This window comes from Phaseolus vulgaris, chromosome 9, assembly GCF_051622355.1.
Source record: "Phaseolus vulgaris cultivar YP4 chromosome 9, ASM5162235v1, whole genome shotgun sequence".
Classification (NCBI taxonomy): Eukaryota; Viridiplantae; Streptophyta; class Magnoliopsida; order Fabales; family Fabaceae; genus Phaseolus; species Phaseolus vulgaris.
The window spans coordinates 10,414,724-10,436,570 of NC_143506.1; the positions used below are offsets into that span (position 1 = coordinate 10,414,724).

The window sequence follows — 21,847 nt, forward strand, 5'->3', positions numbered from 1 at the left end:
ACAAAAATGTGTGCATTTGATGGTAGGGTGAAAAATATTGACATATAATTTCAACTTCCAAAATTCCAAGGGAGAACTTTAACTCTTATATCTAATGACTCTTAGTTGAGTTTATTTTATTACAAAGTAAAGTAGTATTTATCATAAAATATGTTGATTGAATGAAGAAATTTTTTAAAGAAATATAAAATTATAAGATTAATTTTATTATTTAAAATAAATAATTTTAAATTTTATTTAAAGTATAAAAAATTTGAAAAAAAATTGTTACTATTTTTTTTATAAAATTAATTTATCTTCGTATTCTCTTCTTGATTCAATTCTGGTCAAGATATCGTTTCAAACTTTATCTTGATCGTCGTTAGTTCAACTAAGGTTGAGATATCATCTACTCAAAACTCTTTTTCTAGTAATATTAATAGAGATATTTTTTAACTTGAAATCAATCATAGTTATTTTTCAATTAACATTGTTAGAAAAAAAATTGTTGTATAGTGTTATTTGTGAATTTTTTTTGTTGATATCAATGGTGTTTTTTCCGACTGATTTCATTCACAATTTTTTTGATATCAACACCAACATATATTATTTTGATTTATGATGAGTGAGATTTATTTTTTACCAACATCAATAATGAAGTATGTCAAAATTATTTTTTAATCAATGTTAATAAAAAATTTATTGATTAACATTATTAGATAATCGATGTCGATAAGACTATTTTTTAAGTGATTTAATTAAGAGTTTTAAAGTTGAGATTGCGTAACATTGTTAGGATTATTTATCGATTGATGCGGGTCAAAGTTATATTTTAGTTGATATCCAACCAATATTGACTATTTTTTATGGATGACAAGATTTGATTGGTTGTAATTTGTAGTTTTTTTTTTGGTGTTTATGTGGTTGAAGTAGTTAATTTTTTATTTGATATTTTTGTATTTTGTAGAAATTTAAATACTTTATTTAAACAAAAATAATAATAAATTTGATATATCTTAATCAAACAAACTTTTGAAAAAAAAAATTGAAATGAAAGTCATTCAAATTTATTGAAAATTAAATAAATTATCAATCAAATTATAAGATAAAACAATAAATGCATCAAGTGATTAAATAATTCATTTGTTATATTGTTCTCTTTTTATTTGTTTACAAATAAGTAAAGTAGGAGCATTAACCTTATCTTTAAATAAATAATTTCACAGTTTTTTTTTTCAATTAATGTCGGTTGAGATTGTTTTCAACTCATGTCAACCATACTTATTTAGGTGATATAGTGTTTGCCAATTTTTCAATCAATGCTATTGTCAAAAGTTAATTAATGTTTGTTGAAAGTTTTCTAAATCACCATTAGAAAACAAATTCTAAGAAACTATTGATAAAAAAATATTAATGTCAATAAATCATTGCAAACATAAAAAAAAAAAATTAACCATGACAAATATGAATTAAAAAATCTAATTCACATTCATCAAAAATAATATTTTTAATATTGATAATGAAAACCACAATTAATATCAAGTAAGAAAAAACATTGGTCAAAAGTAAAAAAAATAAAAAATACCATCAATATTAATAAAAAAAAACTTAGTCTACATCAATATATGAAAAAAATAATAATTCCAACAATCTCAATTTTAATTAAGTTGACCATGTCCCAACCAAAATCAATACGAAGACACATAAATTTGAGAAAATGAAAATTTTCAAATTCTTACATTATAGGTAAAATATTAAATTCTTTAATTTTAAGTAATCCAGATACATCATTCGAATTCTATAAATTCAATTTCTTTTGAAATCTCTTACTCAAATAACACATATTGTCATAAAGCATTTCAAATTCTTTATAAAAAAATTAATATTCTTTTAAAAATTTCTATTCAAACGTACTATTAAATCAATTATTTAAGCAAAATCAAATGTAAAGTTCTTCATTGTACATTAAAAGGTGTTTCCTCGAAAATAATTGAAAGAAGTATTATTTGTTAGAGTAAGGCAATCTACATATACATAGTTTGATTAAGACAATATTGTTTCAATAATTTGATGAATGACAATCTAGTTTTCATCGACTAGAAAAGTCTTTGACAAAACATTTTATGATTTTAGTTATAACATATAATATTATTTTTATATACTAATGTTTTATTTTAGTGTGTTTATTAAATTAAACAATTAGGTTTTCAAAAGAAAGTAAGTTCAATTTTTACATAATCATCTAATTGTTTACTTCACAAACTACTTTTAATCGACACTCATAAGAATTTGTGTAAAACAAGTCACAAAGCTCAAGACAAATCCACTATAATGACATCCAAATTAAATCCTAAATTTGTTAGATTATTTAAGGAGCCATCAACGTTCAATTGCACATCCTAATAAAGTTCTTTACATAAGAAACTAATTTTCTTATTATTGTATGTTAAATTTGATGTTGAGTACCAAAATGAGGTGTTCAATACAAAAGGTACTTCAAACATAGCAACTTGAGTGGAACATGCTACATATACGATTACTAACCTTTGTTGCAACTATAACACAAGAATAAAATACGTGCATGCAAGAATATATGATCTTATCCAAAACATTTATAAATAAAAATTTTGTCAAACAGAACCAAGAAACAATCTTACATAGAATTGCACGAGTCTTTGTCGCTTCGAATATAAAGTGCTCGATATTATCTTACAGACGAAAAAAAAAATGTGTTATCTTTATAAATCCTTTCACTTTGTAAAGTTATTCATAATAAGGAATGTTCATTTGTATATTCTCTTCGTTGAGAGTTTTTCTTGTAATCCTAAATAACATCTTTATTTTTTTAATAGTCAAGAGAGGCACTAATATAATACTCGTTGAAAGTTAAGAATGGCTTGGTATTAAATAATACTTGTGTTCTTTATCATATGAAAAGATAAATGGGATAATTGAAAGTGACTTTGTATATTCATTGTGTAACATCCCTAGTTACATCACTTAAATAATATATCAAAAATAAAATAACAAAAATATAAATGTAGATCAATCAATATGCTCAATGTGGAGTTCTACCACCTGCAACATCACATGCTCTCATGTAACACGCGATCATCATATGTTTTTAAAAAAAAATACAAACACAAAATAGAAAGTAGGGTAAGCTAGTGTTTCAAAACTTTCAACATAATTGTAGCTTGCAATCACTTTCCATAAATTACATTTTAACAAAGCAATAAACTCTCTATAAATATTCATATCAATATTCCTAATGTCAAAACTATATTGACCAACATCCATGGACACTTGACTCTACTTTCAGAATACTTGTGCATTGACTTACACACAAAGATATGCACATGTCATATTATCCCACTATGAAATTCACATTGCTATGTGCATAATATTCTCAATATCAAGTCACCTCATGATATGGTTCATTCACATGATCTGTCACAAACTATTTTTCAAACTGTAAAAAAGTCATATGAACCTCCTTCGTCTCCCACCACCTGATAATTTTCATCTATATGCCAATATACTATTAGAGTCAGGATACTTCTTCTAAACGAATCCATAGTTAATGCACATCCTAACATTCTTAACATGGTATTTCCTTTCCTAAAAATATTATGTCTCGATCATATTTTCACAGATTTCATATCACACATAAGTACACCATTCAATCACACAAAAATTTAGATTTTTAAACAATCTAAATATCAAAGAAAATCACATAAACCCATAACTATTTGCTTTTTTAACCACATATAAAAATTTATAAAAACAAATAAACAATTATGAATCAGTCATCCAAAGCAAAAATTTAAAATTTAAAATCTTATAACCTAGAGTTCTATTGAAAAATAAAACTACTTTCCCTTACCTTATTATAAGCAATGAGCTCCATCTCCTAAAGAACACATGGATAACTTAAATTGTACTACAAAGTTTTGATCAATGATCCAAACATATAACTAAGACTTATAACTAATAGGGACTAATCTTGATTCTATAATCATCACGTGCAACCATATCTACTTAGGTAAACATTAAAACTCAAAATTGACTCAAAGGGAAAAGAAACAAAAATGAACTTACTCTAACTAAAATTATGACTGGACAGTTTTGTTGTATTGACTGTCAGGAGTCTAGTGGTTACCTCTGATCGTAAGTTTGATGAAAGAGGTGGTCAAAATCTTAGGTAGTATTTGCTTATGGGGTGGACTGTAGTCGACCACGAATGTCCCAGTCACCCCCTTGTTTGAATCAACTGAATAATAAGAGTGCGGGGGTGGGGGAGTAGATGGCTGGAAGGTGAAGGTTCCTTCTCACAAGTGCAGAGAAAGACGAGGGAGAAGAAAGAAAGCTACCTAGAAATGTGGTAATGACGCATGTGCCCTTATTTCTTTTATAAAATTTCCTATTAATTAATCATACATTGTACTTCATTTTTTCCTTATTAATCAGAATTAATAAAATACATGATTTGAAATTTTAGGCTTTATAATAATATAATATAATTATATAATATAATAATAAAATAAATAATAATATTATAAATATTTATATATTTATAAGAGTAAATTTTGTATTAATATTAATAATATAAATGTTTAAATATTAAAATAAAAATAATATGTAAAATTAATTTTTAAAATAATAATGTTAATTAAAATAAATTTTTAAAATAATGATAATAAATATAAATTAAATAAATGTATTAAATAATAATATTATTAATAACTATTATTTTAATTTTATATTATTTTATTCTTTTATTTATAATTAAAATTTTACATTATTTTAATTAACTAAAATGTACACAAAATTATTATTTTTATACACAAGGATAAATTTGTAATCTTACAATTTATACTATTAAAAATAATTAAAATATCCTTACAACCATTATATCATTCACCAATTTCAATAAATTTTTCTCACACATTCACTTTAACATATCTCGATCCAAACAACCTCAACTTTCTTCACATTTTCTTCATACTTCCACTCCCTCACACCCTCAACTTTCCACTCCCCCACACCCTCTAATCCAAACAAAGCACTTGAAAAGATAGAAAAGGAACAAATAATGGTTTTTTAGAAAGATAGTGATTATATTAAAATGATACATGAATAAATGATTACATATTTCACTTTAATAATAAAATAATCAAGTGCATGTCATTTTAATTATACAATTTATACTGTAAAACTATTTTCTAGGTCCTTAAACATTACAAATTAAAAGTAACTTACACACAATATTTATTTTCTTTATCTACTATACCTGAGCAAGTTTACGTTTATCTCACAAATTATTTGTCAAGAATGAACTCACTCTAACTAAAATTATGACCTGATAGTTTTGTTGTATTCATTGTCAGGAGTCTAGTGGTGACCTCTGATCGTCAGTATGATGAAGGAGGTGGTCAAAAAATCTTCTTATAGAAAAGAAAGAAAAGAAAAAAATAATGAATTTTAGAGAGATAGTGATTATATTAAAATGAAACCTGAATAAATGATTACACTTCTCACTTTAATAATAAAACAATCAGGTGCATGTCATCTTAATTATACAATTTATACTCTAAAATTATTTTCTAAGCCCTTAAACATTATAAATTATAAGTAACTTACACAAATATATATTTTTTTTATCTACTATACCTCTACAAATTTACGTTTCTCTCACAAATTATTTGTCAAAAACCTTCTCAAAGTTGTTTTCAAACTAGTGATTCTTACACGGTTTACCTATCAATATATTATGAAAATCTTTAAATACTTATATTTAACTTATTATTTTTATTATTATCTAACATGAAATTTAATAACCTAAAAGCATTTTATCTTAGCAATGTATTAAAAGGACGAGAGTTTTGTTTGCTAATGCATTAAATATGTAAAGAATATCATTATCTCTTTGTATAAAGGAAATAAACAAATGGAAGTAAACAATGATAAGGTGTAATATTGCAACGAATATTTATTTAAAGCATATAAATAGATAAAAACCATCTTAAAGAAAAAAAAATATAAAAAAGTATGTATCTTTTAAAAACAAAAAATCTCAATCAAACTCTGTATGGAAATGGTTTGTTATGAACAATTTTATTTTCTTATATATAGTTGAGTGATTTATTTTATTGTTAGAAAATAATAAGCGAAACAAAGGAAGAAAAAAGAGAGAGCAAACTACAGTTGTCTAACAAATACCTTTACTATATTGGTAATAAGGTATCACGAGACAAAAATCATTATATATATGTAGGTATTCAACTACGACATGTAATTTGTTCTTATTGATGATGAGTTAGAATCATTCGAGATGAATGTCCAAGTTGTACGAACTGATTGACCTCTTTTGTGAAATATTGTTGAGCTTTATGGTTGATAGTCTAGTGATAGTCTAGTAAGAGTTCGAGAATATGAGTAAGTAATAAATGAAAATATTATGTGTGAAAAATACTCAATATTCATAGGCTTCTGGACTTTTAACTTATTTTAGTAATCATTGTTATCGGATATTAAGCTAATTTCCATGGGGATGTGAAGCGATTACTTTCCAATTTTAACGAGATAAAGTGATTAGTGATTTGCATATTGGATAATGGACCATTATTTACTAATATGTTGTAAAAAAACATTAGTCCCACAAAGAGTATGTCAAAAGGAGAGAGGTCACTACCCAATAAAGAACGATTGAATCGAATCAACTATGAAAACATCGAATCGAATTAATTATGGAAATATGAGAAAGAGTTCAAATATCTCCTTTTGTTATAAATTGAATTAGAGAAAATGAATATAATTTAAAACTCATATTCATTTATCTCAATAAATTGACATTAATTGTTTCCATCCATTTTTAAGACATTGAAAGCTAATTTATTAGTTTTGAATATATAGAATAAGGCTAAAAAAACTTATTTGAAAGAATATTTAGAGATATTATTTAGAGAAACAAATAAAAAGACATTTGAAGCTAACTACAAGGAATTTGCTTATTTTAACCGTTTTAGTTTATGTGGAAATGGATTTATCAAGATTTTAACATATTCCCAACTACATAAATGAACTAATATAAAATATTTCGTATTTTTTTTATAAAAGCATGTTAAAATTTTCCGTTTTTTTTTATGTATGATTTATCTTTCAATTTATATTCCGTAATTTTTTTCAATGAATGTGTGTTTTATCTTTCGAAATTGTTTTGTTGGGTGAACATGCTTTATACCATGAAATATCAAACTATGTAAAAAAATCATTAACATGGTTCAAGTCCCTTTTCCTTTGTTTTTTTATTGTTAAACTTGGTTTTATTCTGCAACACAAGTAATTGTTTTGTTGTTTAAATTAGATAAGACTCTTATACATGTATACGTATGTAATACAGTATTTTGGTAGTGGAGGTTATAAATTATTATTTTGTAGTGGAGGTTAAACATTAAGTCTTAATAAAATCATATTTCACTCTTAATGAGATAATTAGGAAGGGGAATTGTTCCATATTACATTAATAGATGAAAACCATATAGGCTAAGTTACAATTTAATTAAGAGTTTGTTTTACTACACTCTTAATTATGAAGAATTGTGTCCTCATTACTAATTATAAATTTTTACCTAAAAATAAATACTTATCCAACAATTGATATCATATGAATGTTGCTTTAGTTTTTTTTAATGTTTAACCCATACCAATATCATAGTTAAAAAAATATATTTTTTCTCTTTATTTACATGAAGTTATATTTGTAAGAGTGAATGGACAATTTTTTAAAAAGTGTTGCACATTCTTATTCCTGAATAAATATGAAAAAAATGTTAAAATAATTTTCAATATTATATTTAAAACCCTAAATCAAAATCTATTGAAAACGTTATGAATAAAGGGGGAGAGGTCAATTCTTAACAATATATTTTATTAAATAGATGGGATTTTTAAAACTAAAGAGGAAATAATAGAACTAAATCTTAAAATGTTTTGAAATGAAAGTGATATTTTTGAAATGATTATTTCTAATACAGAATTATAATGTGAATGAAATATGAGGTTAAGAATTATACATTTAAATATTGTTATAATGAAGAAAAACAACATAAATTGTTGAGATTATAACAACGTTAAAACATTGAACACTAAGAATCTAGAATGAAGTAGCATTATTAACGTTATACACCTGACATCATTAACATTTTTTTCAAAGAATGAGGTCAAGTCAATTTAAGCCTATGAATTTCATTAGTCTATTTTCACTTAAACAATTAATAAGCTGCAACTGAGGTTCAAAAACGCCACCATTATTTTTCTACTACTTCTAAATAGAGAAATTAGAAAACTTTTATTCATTCTAATTGAGAAAATATCAATGTTCTTACAACTTCTAGATGACTTCAATATTGTAAAATACTTTTATATCATTGATACGTTTTTTTATTCTTCTTTTTAAATTATTGATTTTTTTTATTTCTTAAATTGTGTACATGTATTCTATCTTCTAACTTTAATATTTTTGTTTTCTCGTACGCTAATATAGTCTCACATCACTTAGGAGTCGAGGCAAAGACCGTTTATATACTTCCTTAACTTACTGAAACGTCTCTTAAGGACAAAATCATAACGGAATACCGACCTTTAAAGCGGACAATAATTCGAATACGGTGATTGATCCTAACGACTGTCGAACATACTAGAGATAGAAATTTTTTGAAATAAATATGAGACAATAAATTTACTATTTAAATAACTGGTAAATTTTTATCTATATATGCGGGATGAACTAATCATCACTTAAATATTAAAATTAACAATGTTTATCAACTTAAGTATTCATTATAATAATCATTAAGATATTAGGATGTTTAAGTATATCAACATCTATTAATAATTATTTCAAAGGCATTGAAAAACAAAATATTATATAAAATTAAGTAAAATATAATTATTTTGGTGGAAAAATACACGTAAAAACAAAAAAAAACTATTGACATTATAATAATTTTTATTCTTAATTTAATAAAAACTCTTTCATAATTTCTCAGTAAATGTCTTTCCAATGTCTTTTTCAATATGGATAATCAAAGTATATCTGAAAAAAGTCTTTTTTTCCCACAAATTTTATAGCTAAAAAAGTTCAGCTGATGACTTTTTTTTTTCAAACATATAAACATAAGAAATAACATTAACAGAAGAATCTGGTAAGTCAAGATAAAACAAAATTGAAATTTTCAACCTAGTTAAGACACACACAAATTGATAATAAAATAATACTGTACTGAAGAATAACGGGTTGAATTCAATTGAACTCTTGAAGTAAAAGTAAACAAGTGTTACGTAAATCAATCTTTTATGAATTAGATTGTTGAAACATTTAACGGTGAATCAAATGCACATTAATGGAAGTAGAAACAATTAATATGAATTATTTAAATTTTAAACATGTTAAACAATTTTCTTCAGTTTATAAATATATTTCTTTAAATTATATATATGAGACTTATTTTAAAATGATAATTTTAATTATAAACATTTTTTTTAAGTAATTCCTATTAAAAATATTCCTCTTAAATTTGGACGGCTACCCCTGTAGCAATATACTTAATTAAAATTCACATGAGATGTGGAATTGTCAAAACTTTGAATTGGTCAAAGTCAAAAAATCCAACACCCATGATATTAAGATTAATGTTTCAAATCTATCACCCAATAAAAGTTAGATACGTTGACCAACTTAAGAGAATATAAACGACTAAGCATTTTTTTTTCTAAATTATTATCTCTTTTATCATGTTAAAGTTGGCTCCAATCAATATTTTTTTAATATATGTATGAATAATAAAACTAATTGATTTTTTTTTAAATCTTTCTCATTTAAATTTTTTAAAAATTACAAATATTTTGCAAATCATACCAATGTTGTAAATTAGTTACATGCAAAAAAAATATATTAATTAGGAACATATCCATTATAGAAAACTACGTAACTATCTCCTAAAAAAGAAACATTATTTCTGCATAAAAAAAATCCTTTCTCAAATTTAGAATGATATAACAAAATAAATTATTATTTGGATTTTGTTAAAATTATTATTATTATTTAGTTATTCTAATTTCCAGACACTGCTTAAGTAATGAATTGTTTCTTAAGTATACTTTTGAAAAATAATTAAATTTCATATTTTAATTATTTTTGAAAGAAGTTTTTAAATTGCATCTTTAAACAAACAATGTGTATTTTTAAACAAACAATTTGCATTAGTATTCACATATTCATCATGTAGATATTTGAAATAACATAAATTTTTAGAAGATGTCAATATGTTGATATTTAAAATAACGTATTTTTTTTACTGGATAACACTGAGAATGAGAATGCCAAAATACAAAAAATTAATATCACTTAGAAATAGCATATCATATATAATATGATTTGATATCTGAAATATTATTTACGACCAATTAATCTTATTCTAGTACTCTCCTTCAAGGTGGAGTATGGAGGGAGGAGATGCCCAATTTGAATAATAAAAATTCAAACTCTTTGTTGAGAAACATTTTAGTTAGGTTATGTATAGGTTCGGAATAAGTGTGAATGTTCACAAACAAATGACATTTTAGTTCAATGTGTTGTGTACGATCATGAAAAATTGGATTTGAGGCAATATAAATAACAAATTAAGTGTCACAATACAATTTCATGGGGCATGGAGTTGAAAATACCGAAATCTTAGGTTAACGCTTTGATTCATAAGAGTTCAGAAGTAGTAGGTGTCATGGATCAATATTTAGCTTCCGTAGAGGAATGACTAGGGCTGGGCAAAAAATCCACTTTTGTCAAATTGCTCCATTTTTGCACTACACTAATCCATTAAAAATCCATTTATTTAAATCTAGTTTTTAGTTTGATCCATATTTTATTATATTTTCAAAGCAGATATCAATTTTGTTTATAAGGATCTTCAAAATTAGAAATTCAAATTTCCAATCCAAATTCTCTATTATCCAAACCATCTTTCTATACTTTCTCTCATTTGTGGTTTTTTTTTTCTCTCTCTTTCTCTCTCGTGCACCTTTTATTCACTTTTTAAAATTTTAGTTGCTCTTTCTTGGTTCCACCTCTCTCTCTCAATCTCCTACACCTCTTGGTTCACCTCTTATTTACTTTTTTAATTTTAGTTAGTGTCTCATACACATTACATTATTATGCAATCAATCAAGTTTTATACATTTTCTTTATAATTTTATTTGTTCCAATATTTTGTACATAATAAATGGATATAATATTTTCAAAGTTTAATTAAAGTATTATAGATAGGTATATTTTAATGTTAAAAATGTATATATTGTGTTATCTTTAATTTTTTTAGTTTTATTAAATTATAACTTTATTATATTTTCTTAATATTTATATAATATTCTAACTTTTTGATATAAATTATTATATTAATATTATGTTAATTTTTTAAGAAAACATGATTTTTGATTTAAAATACATTTTTTTTTTTATAAAAAATATGGATTTTTACTTAAAATCCAATCCAAATATGTGGATTTGGATATCCAAATTGCTTTTATTAAAAATATGGATTTGGATTATAAATCTGATCCAAATATTTGGATTTGGATTGAATTTGGATTGGATTATCCAAAATTCAATCCATGACCACCCTTAGGAATGATAAATGACATGTTGCTTCTTAGATTTCCACGATTAATGAGATTTTCCGAGTGTAATAAAATAGTCAATGATTGACCAACAAGTCACAATATGTACGAAGGATAAGATCATAAGTAAAATTAATAACTAGGTTTTGGTATTACGCGTACTACAAACAATATTGCATCATAATATTTTTGTACTTTGAGAAATTTAGGAAGTGTATGGACGACATAACTTAACTCAGTGCGAATGATGGTAAGATAGACAAGGTCGTCTACAATTCGTCAATAACATGTAGGATTATCATAGGTCATATCATCTACAAAAGCTAATTTATGATTTTGATCAATGGGAAAGCAGTAAGTTTGCACCCAAGTAGGTCACATTCACTTAAAATATCCATAGCTAATTTGCATTGACTCATAAATGGACCAGAATAATTAGGAGTAAATTCAATACCAATAAAGTAGTTAAGTTTTTCAAAATCTCTTATTTCGAACCAAGACTACAAATTCAGTTCATGCTTTAAGTAAAGTAAGGACTCCAACCTAATGAATTGAATGAAAGGGATTCAGCTTTCATAGTAGTTACTTAGACAAATCTGTTTGTTTATATCCTAATGAATCTAACAATATTATGCAATTTTATATGCTTGTTTTGCTGTTTACTTTATTCGTTGGGGCCATAGGAATCTCTTTTATTCAATAAGGAACTCTCCCCTATGTCACCATTCAATATTTCTTGACCCACTATTGGCCAAACCACTTGAGCATTAAGCTTAATGTGGGTAGGATCACTTAACCATGTCTCATAATTGAAACATTTAACTCGATCATAAGCAGAAGTGCCACAAAAAAAAAATAAGGAAAGAGTCTTCAAATATGAAAAACCAATTTTTATAGTAATTATTTAAAACACAAGAAAAAAAGTAATTTACATGTAGATATAAGAAAAGAAAACTAGTAGACAAACTACATTCCTCCTCAAAATTTACATTAAAAAAAGTATTATGGACATCCAATTGATAAGTATCTCAATCTTTTGCAACAACCACATAGAGAAGTGCGGACAGTTACCATTTCTTTTCTGCAATGGGAACACATGTTTAATGATAATATTGTCCTTGAATTTGGTTATTGTCCATAATAACTAAGTTGGTTTTGTATCGTTCTATAAAGACATAAAAATGATCCTTAATTCGAAAAATTCATTGACAAGGAATTACCTTTTTACCATGAGGGAGAAGAGTAATAGTCCAAGTGTGGTTATCCTCGAAAACCAAGTGCGGTTATCCTCGAAAACTTGGATTTCAAGTTTCGTAGCTTGCTGCCCAAAATATCATTCATCATCTCTTTAAATAACCGTTATATATCTTTAAAAATTGTTTCAATAATAACAAATTATTCCTATCATTTATGACCAAATAATCTTAACCTAATAATATTTTTTTGTCTAAATAAACTTTTCACCCTCAATCAAATTGTAATTTTTTTGTTGTTAATATCATTTTTTATTTTGATCCATTATATATTTATTTGTTGGGGCCATAGGAATCTCTTTTATTCAAGAAGGAACTCTCCCCTATGTCACCATTCAATATTTCTTGACCCACTATTGGCCAAACCACTTGAGCATTAAGCTTAATGTGGGCAGGATCACTTAACCATGTCTCATAATTGAAACATTTAACTCGATCATAAGCAGAAGTGTTATTGCCACCCAAAAAAAAAATATCATGAACATAGATAAAAATAACAACAAAATTGTGAACTTTATGAACAATGTATAATCAACTTTGAATTGGTAAAACTTGAAAGTAAGGAGAGAGTCTTCAAATATGAAAAACCAATTTTTATAGTAATTATTTAAAACACAAGAAAAAAAAGTAATTTACATGTAGATGTAAGAAAAGAAAACTAGTAGACAAACTACATTCCTCCTCAAAATTTCCATTAAAAAAGTATTATGAACATCCCATTGATAAGTATCTCAATCTTTTGCAACAACGACATAGAGAAGTGCGGACAGTTACCATTTTTTTTCTGCAATGGGAACACATGTTTAATGATAATATTGTCCTTGAATTTGGTTATTGTCCATAATAACTAAGTTGGTTTTGTATCGTTCTATAAAGACATAAAAATTATCCTTAATTCGAAAAATTCATTGACAAGGAATTACCTTTTTATCATGAGAGAGAAGAGTAAGAGTAACAGTCCAAGTGTGGTTATCCTCGAAAACTTGGATTTCAAGTTTCGTAGCTTGCTGCCCAAAATATCATTCATCATCTCTTTAAATAACAGTGATATATCTTTAAAAATTGTTTCAATAATAACAAATTATTCCTATCATTTATGACCAAATAATCTTAACCTAATAATAATTTTTTTGTCTAAATAAACTTCTCACCCTCAATCAAATTGTAATTTTTGTTGTTGTTTATATCATTTTTTATTTATTTTGATCCATTATATATATATATATATATATTTTTATTTTTTTTTTTACTTTTTGTTGTTACGAGTGGTCAAGTGAATATTTAGGGATGAGAGAAGATTTGACATATATATATATATATTAATTGAAAAATTATTTTATTTAGAAGAAATTTTTTAATCAATGTGATAAAAATGTTGTTTTTCCCGTGTCTGTATACTATATTTTTCATGTCCTTTTTAATTGACTGCAAAATAAAAAGAAGTCGAAAAATAAAAAAAACCCTAAACTTAGCCATCTTTAGATTTAATGGTTGAATATATAACACGGTTTAAAGAAATAAAAATTTTAATTTTAATAGTAGGAATACACCATTCGTTCCCTCCCATTGCTCAATTATTTTCTTTTAACTAAAATAATTTAAAATAAATACGCATGTGAGTGTGAGTAAACAATTAATATAAATACGCATGTTAATATCATCACTTAAAAATATCAATAAACTGTAATAATTAAAATAAAAAGCATTTTTTTTAGAAAAAAAACTAAAATGAAAAAAGAAATTGCTGAGGAGTAAAAAACAACTATAAATGTATTGATAGTGAAAAGCTTATTTAAATAAAAATATAAATACATATCATAGTCATACTTAATTATCAATATATCACTTTAGGCACCACCCAACTTAAGAAATACTAATAATAGAGAAAAAAACATAAATAAAATATGTATCACGTTCAGACACTTCTCTTAAATGAGCGTATTCGTGTCGGACACATGTATCGGTGTCAACATTCGTAGGACACTTATCGGTGGAGGTGGAGTGTTCAATTCAAAAAATATTTGTTGGATTTTTTAGAATTCTAACACGGTTTTAACACAATTTTAAAAGGTATAAATACAATAATTTTTTAAAAACTCAAATTTATTGTATAAATTTTTATTATGATTATAAAAATAAGGAACAAATTCTTTTGAACCAGTCATGAAAAATATCTTCATGCTCCCAAAAGAATCTGAAACATACTTTTGCACATAAATATTTATTTTTAATTTATATAATTTAAAATTATATAATATATAGATCCGTGTCCTCGTGTCCTACATTTTAGAGATTATATGTATCTTCGTGTTCGTATCAGTTTCGTGTCCGTATCTGTGCTACATAGACAAGATCTTAAGTAAATTCAACAAATTTATAAGAAAAAAAAATCATTTAATCCAATTTAATAAAGAAGTGAAAGGCTCTCTTCGTTATCATTTTTTTTTTTTGGTGTGAAATTTCAATTGTATTAGAATAACCCAATTAGACCACGCATATGATAACCTAAATAAAATAAAATATTTAGAGTAAATCTGGCTTATTTCCTTCTCTATAATTTATTTAAATTGAAAATTAAGTAATTGTAAAAAGTATGGACGGTAACATAATTTTTTTTTAACGTAAATTTTGTGAACCAAACCAATTGTGCGACTTTTCAGTACTATTTTCTGTAAATTATTTTAAGAATAAAAACGTTTTAAGCCGAAATCTAAGTTATTCTAATATAATATCGCGGCTTCTAAGAATTGAATTTAATAAATAAACAATTTGGTCGGTGCTTCAGTTTCATTCACGTGGAACTATGATATTTGTATTACAGTAAGTAATAAAAAAATTATGTGTATGATTATTTTACATTTTAGGAATAATTGCTAGTTTAGGAATTTTACATTTTAGTTTAAACATATAGTAATTTAGATGTTAAGGAAGAGAAATTGTAATTTAGTGTGATTATTTGTAATATATTTATTCAGAAACGAAAAGAAGAAGTAGAGTAATTAAAATAAAAAAAATATTAAGAAATTGATTAGTGAGAGGGTAGAAAAGGGTTCGCAGAGAGAAGCATAGTGGTGATTTTGATGTGTAGTATAAAAGGGGTGAGAAGATGGTGATGGAATATAAGACAAACGTTATCAAAATCAAAACGAAATAGTCGTGCATATCCTTGAATGGAGCAAGGAAAGCAAGGAATTATGGTGGCGTCTGAGACTCAGAATCCCTTGCATCAATTCCAAGCGCGTTTCAAGGAGTTGGAAAGCGGCTTCAAACTCTGGCTCTCCAAGCAGTCTCTCGCCGTCGAGGCCGCCGTCGTCACCACCACCAGCGCCGCCCAGGGTGCCGCCATCGGCGCCTTCATGGGAACCATCACTGCCGATGCCCCCTCCGCCTTTCCCACCCCTCCGCCCAACGCCTCTCTCAACCCTCAGGCCATGGCCTCTCTTAAACAAGCTCAGGTTTTCTTTTCTTCTCTTCACTTCCTCTCTCTATTATTGTTATTACTATTATTGATGTTATAATACCTATTAGGCTAATTTTAATTGATATTCTTCGGTGGAAAATATTTTAGGGTTATGGTTTTTCATTTTTTTAGTGTAATTTTTTGTTTTATTTAATTTTTTTTGTAGGCTCTGGCTGGAGGTCCTTTTGTTCAGGCTCGGAATTTTGCTGTGATGACGGGAGTGAATGCTGGAATTTCCTGTGTCTTGAAAAGGTTGAGGGGCAAGGAAGATGTCCAGTCTAGGTGAGCTTTATGTTTGTTGTCTTTGTATCCTGGGCCCTGTTTTGTGAGTGATGTTCTTACCCGTTTTTTATCCTAAATTCAAGCTTTACTATTTTCATGTAATATAATTGATCTGTGCAATCCACTGGTTTATTTTGGTACTCTCCCTCTACACTGTCTCGAAGTTACATTGATTTTAATATTTTAAAATATATTTATTTTTTTCATATATCAAAATCAACTACATCAATGTAATTTGAAGGCACAAGATAGGGATAATACCAAAGAATCTGTACTCACAATTCCTGGCCTAAAGGATTATATTACAGCATATGGTCTTTTATTCATGGATTATTATACTAATGTAGATGTTGTTGATGTGCTGTTGAAAATGGATAGTAATTCGAAGTTATTAGTTGCCCCTCCATAAAATCTTACTTTGATCATACTGTTATTGTGCGTAATTTTGTTGTTTTAAAGATAGAAGGAAATTGACATTACCAGTTCCAGCTATTCGTGGAGGCTTGTACTCTTCATTTCTTTGGATTAGTGTCGAGTACTTCACTGGAATAAGTTTGATATGGATATTTTCTTTCTATTCGTAATGTGTTTTGAAGTTTATATGTTGCTGGATTCATGAATTCTCGGTTTTAGTAATACAACAGCAATAAACAATGGCAAGAATGTAACTATTCACCATGAAATCCCTTTAAACAACTTCCTGTGATTGTCTTCTTTGTTTCCCTTTCTCCTTTTTCACAATACTAAAAATCATGCAATATGCTGTCAACACTAGTGGTCTTCTTTGTACATGTCTAAAACCTTTTTACTGACTTTTGTAATTTTTTTCCTCAATTGGTTCCCATATCAATAATCATTTGGCATCATATCATATCTTTTGTTGTCACACATCCATTTTGTCATTCGTATATTTCTGTTACTCCTACTATTCTTATATTTGTGTTGCTCATATATTTTTTTAAATCCCCATAAGAGTTATTACTGGTAACGAAGAAGATAATTATTTCTTCATATATTTTTTGAAATTTAAGAGAAGTAAAAGAAATAGTAGAATAAAAGGTTTTATGCAATGAAGTATGATTATATATGTAGTTTTCCTTTTCTACTGTGATCTTACGTGTTACATTATGAGTTATGTACAGAATCTATAATTACATTACTTCCTGTAGGATAAATACATTTTAAAATTTTAAAAATAGAACAAAAATTATGAAAAGGTTTTATTTAAGTAATTAATATATTTTTGTCTTCTTCATCTTGAGCTGTGATCTTTCTTGTAAAAATATTTTTATTTCAGAATGGGTCTATACTTCTTTTATGTTCTGTTTGGTTTTGAGGGAAAAATAGTTATGACGGAAATAGAGAAGAAATAGGTTGAGAAAAGAGAAATAAGTAAGAAATAAAATTAAATATTTATATGTTTGGTAGAGTAGACATATTTGAGAAATGAAGAGAAGTGTTTTAAAAGTTGTGTAATTTGATTACTTTTATAGAAAATTAAGAAATATAGAGATAAAGAGATGAATAGAAAAAGAAGATAAATAGTATAGTAGGTCCCTCTATATTTTGATTTTTTTTTTCATATTCTCTCCCAACTAAACAAACCGTTACTTTGTGTAAGCTAAACAAAAATTGCATAACTTGATGGAGATAAATCTGGACAGAAACTCTGAATATGACTGATATGATGGGAAGTAATCAGTGGTCTGTTTATACTAAATTCTGAGGACAATTAGTAATACTTTACAAGTACACGCCCAAAACCACTAATAGAATAAGACTCCTAACCCTGAATTTACTGGGAGAACGAGGGAAGTACATGCCCAAAAGCACTAATAGAATAAGACTCCTAACCCTTACCAAGTGTAAATTAAATAGACTTATGAGATATTTTCTGGATATTCTAGCTGTTAGTTTAAAGCTGTCAACTCGCCATGTTGCTCAAATGAAGGTGAATTCAGAGCCATCAAAACATATTCTAATTTTAAAATTTGGCCTCAATATGAAATTTCACATCTGGGTTGAAAGTCGTTGAAAGGTAAAAACTTATCTTTTAAGGTCTTCTTGTCAGGGAAAAATGAATTGCCTCTCATAATGCTTATTACGGTTCATATGTGACTGTATTTTTATACCCAATGAAAGCTTTTGTTCATTTTTTAGTAGTTTTCAGCTCAGTATCTTGGTTTGATATTTCCTTATTACAACCAACGGCTTTCTTATATGGCAATTACTTAACTTTTGAGAATTCATCAAATTATTTATTGCAGCATGGCGGCAGCTTTTGGCTCGGGGGCCATGTTTTCATTGGTAAGTGGCATGGGAGGACCAAACCAAGCTGCAAATGCAGTCACTTCTGGACTTTTCTTTGCACTTGTTCAAGGTGGACTTTTCCAGGTAGGCAAGAAGGAAACTGTCTTGTTTATTTGTATCATTTCTAAACAAATACTTGGCTTTATGTCCGAGTGAGGTGCCCTTGCTGGATCCATGGATTTTTGTGTGATGCAGGATTATAATTTGGTGTCCCATAAATAACATATCTTCAACTATTCATTAATTTTGCAGGTAGGACAAAAGTTTTCCCAACCACCGGTTGAAGACGTTCACTATGCTAAAACAAGACACATGTTGAACAATCTTGGCCTTCTGAGTTACGAGAAGAATTTTAAGAAAGGCTTGTTAACCGACAATACTTTGCCTTTACTCACAGACAGGTAAGGAAGTTCAATTTCGTGTTCTTTTCTTCATATATTTTGTTTATGGCATGTATTGGAGCATGAGTCCTTTGTTTCTCTATAATGTCTTTCAGTGCTCTCAGAGATGTGAGGATTCCCCCTGGACCTAGACTTTTGATTCTTGACCACATTCAGAGGTAGGAGTTGTGCTCAATGTTTTGTCATATAATACCGTATCCTTTCTTTCATACTAAGTTCTGAAGTTTGGTTTCAGGGACCTTGATCCGAAGGAGAAGCGAGGAAGCCGAAATTGATTGATATGAATAGTTTGCTGCCCTTGAACTTTGAAAGCCATTGAAAATGGATATTAGGAAGGAAGTTTGTGTTGCAAATGAATTTTGCCTTTTTTTGTTTATTAGCTTCACGTTCCAATGCTGTTGCAGTATACTTGATAAAATTTCTTTAACTAATCAGTCATTTATTTCAGTTCACATGAAACGTAAATGGGTTCAAACAAAGTGAAAATTAGGGAGCATGAATTCGTTAACTTTATAATAAGAAAAAACTTTTATTTTGCAATTCATATATATAAAAATTTCTTAAGAAAATAAGTTCTGCCACCTACCCCAAAGGTGGTACATTTTTTTTTCTTTAACAAAAGTTCATACCATAATAAAATTGTGGGATGCATGTGAAGGAATAGCACATGTTGTTGGACCAAAATTAAAGTGTTTTGTTTGTATTGTTTGGTTCTAGATATTTGACTTTGAATGCACACAAGATTAAAACTGTGTTATCGCTTTTATTAATAGGAATAAAAACTGTGTTTTAAAGCCTATTAGTGTCCTGATCTCGAAATTTGGAAAAAGAAAGTATTTTTTTAGGCTTGTTTGATTTTTTGAAGTTATTGATAAAAGAGAAAGTGTAAGGAAAAAAAAGATTAGTTGTAAAATGAAAATAAATAATAATAGGTATTTGATTTATAGTTTGAGTATTTAAATATTAAATAACTGTTGGAAGTCTCACTTTTAAGAAGCTATTCATCTCAATGCTTGCTTTCTGCACAAAATTGAGTGGGTTGATTGTTTAATATTAATTTAAAAATAAAAAATAAATTGATTCAGCTTGATTGTCTCAACTCATATCACACATTTTTTTCTGTTGGGATGTCATTCTTATTCTATTTATTCAACATTTCATGCACCAAATTCTGGTTATGCATTCTGAATTCTCATAATTTCCTCTGTGGAATTAGCACAATAATTTAATAGGTAATTATTTAATTATTTACATGTCAATTTCCATTCCATCTACATTTGTTTACTGATATCTTCTATTTATTCATTATAATGTAAATTATAACCAAACCTCCAAATTTATTTTTCTACAAGCATTGTTAAAATTGTATTACTGAATTCTATGATGCCATATAATGTTGTTGGCCTACTTAAGGTCAACACTCACTATTGCATTAAGGATGTTTCTTTTTGTATTTCAATAAAAAAAAAAGTTATCCATTCCATTATTTTTGAAAAATACTGTTCTACTCCCTTTAAAAATGACTTCTGATTACTCTTCTCACAATGTTTTCAAAACATACTTTCTAAAATATTTCTCGAATTTATCATTCCATAATGTTAAAAAATATGTTTCATAAAGGATATTCTTAAATAGTTTTTGTCTTTCAGATTTTCTATTTTGAAAATACTTTTTGTTTACAGAATATCCGTATTTCAAAATCATAAAATATTATTGAGGATAATTTGGATATTTTAAAGGATGTAAGGGTGTAGGAAGAAAAATGTAGGAGTGTGGAGAAAAGATCCTTGCTGGACATTTGTGAAAATATCAGGTTCACTCTCAACTCACATGTTATCATCTATTATTACTGTCATATTACAACTCCTCATAAAAAAAAATAAAAATTACAACTCTACTCAATCAACCCTTATGATTTTTCTGCACGAGATTTTAATATCTAAATATCATATATGAAAATGTTTTTCTAATAGAAAAATAATATTTTGTGAGTTCTATACTCTATTTTTATATCTTTTGATAATTTATTTGTCTGAATTGTGTGACTTTCAGAAAAAATGAAAAAATAAATAAAGGAAAAACATAACCATCAAATAAAACAAAACTTACATCAATTACTAGTCACCACCTAAAAATAAAAAAAAAATATCACACTTTTTAATATAAGAGTATTATTAAAATTAAAATATATATATATATATATATATTTTTATTTTTTTATTTTTTTTTCAAAATAAATAGATAGAAAGGCGTAGGAATCGGTGAAGGAAGGTAATTAGTGTTTTTTTGTACATCTCATTCTTTGTTTCAAACAGTATGCAAGACACGTGTTTCCATGATCACCATTTCTTTATATTTTAAGGCAGTTTCTTCCTGCACCTCCATATTTTTCTTCCTGCACCCCCAAAAGGTTGCGCAAAGACAAAACTATTCCTCTATAAACTGTATATTTTTTTTTTGTATTCCGGATTATGAAATCTGGTAAATTT

The 21,847-nt window shown here is 26.8% G+C and overlaps 1 protein-coding gene across 1 annotated transcript; it reads left to right on the forward strand.

Annotated features, from left to right (window-relative positions):
• The first annotated feature begins 15,923 nt into the window (after positions 1 to 15,923).
• On the forward strand, positions 15,924 to 19,817 carry LOC137820130 (Mitochondrial import inner membrane translocase subunit Tim17/Tim22/Tim23 family protein). Its single transcript, XM_068623971.2, has 6 exons — positions 15,924 to 16,360; positions 16,532 to 16,647; positions 18,915 to 19,041; positions 19,210 to 19,358; positions 19,454 to 19,516; positions 19,594 to 19,817. The coding sequence occupies exons 1-6, from the start codon at positions 16,076 to 16,078 to the stop codon at positions 19,631 to 19,633; spliced, it is 780 nt and encodes a 259-aa protein (XP_068480072.1). The 5' UTR covers positions 15,924 to 16,075; the 3' UTR covers positions 19,634 to 19,817.
• The last annotated feature ends 2,030 nt before the right edge of the window (positions 19,818 to 21,847 follow it).

Bases quoted from the DNA above. Each gene is read 5' to 3' on its own strand.
- LOC137820130 (XM_068623971.2), top strand. From the start codon at position 16,076: ATGGAGCAAGGAAAGCAAGGAATTATGGTGGCGTCTGAGACTCAGAAT. The intron at 16,648-18,914 runs GTGAGCTTTATG...TATTTATTGCAG, and splicing joins AAGGAAGATGTCCAGTCTAG to CATGGCGGCAGCTTTTGGCT. The intron at 19,517-19,593 runs GTAGGAGTTGTG...GTTTGGTTTCAG, and splicing joins ATTCTTGACCACATTCAGAG to GGACCTTGATCCGAAGGAGA.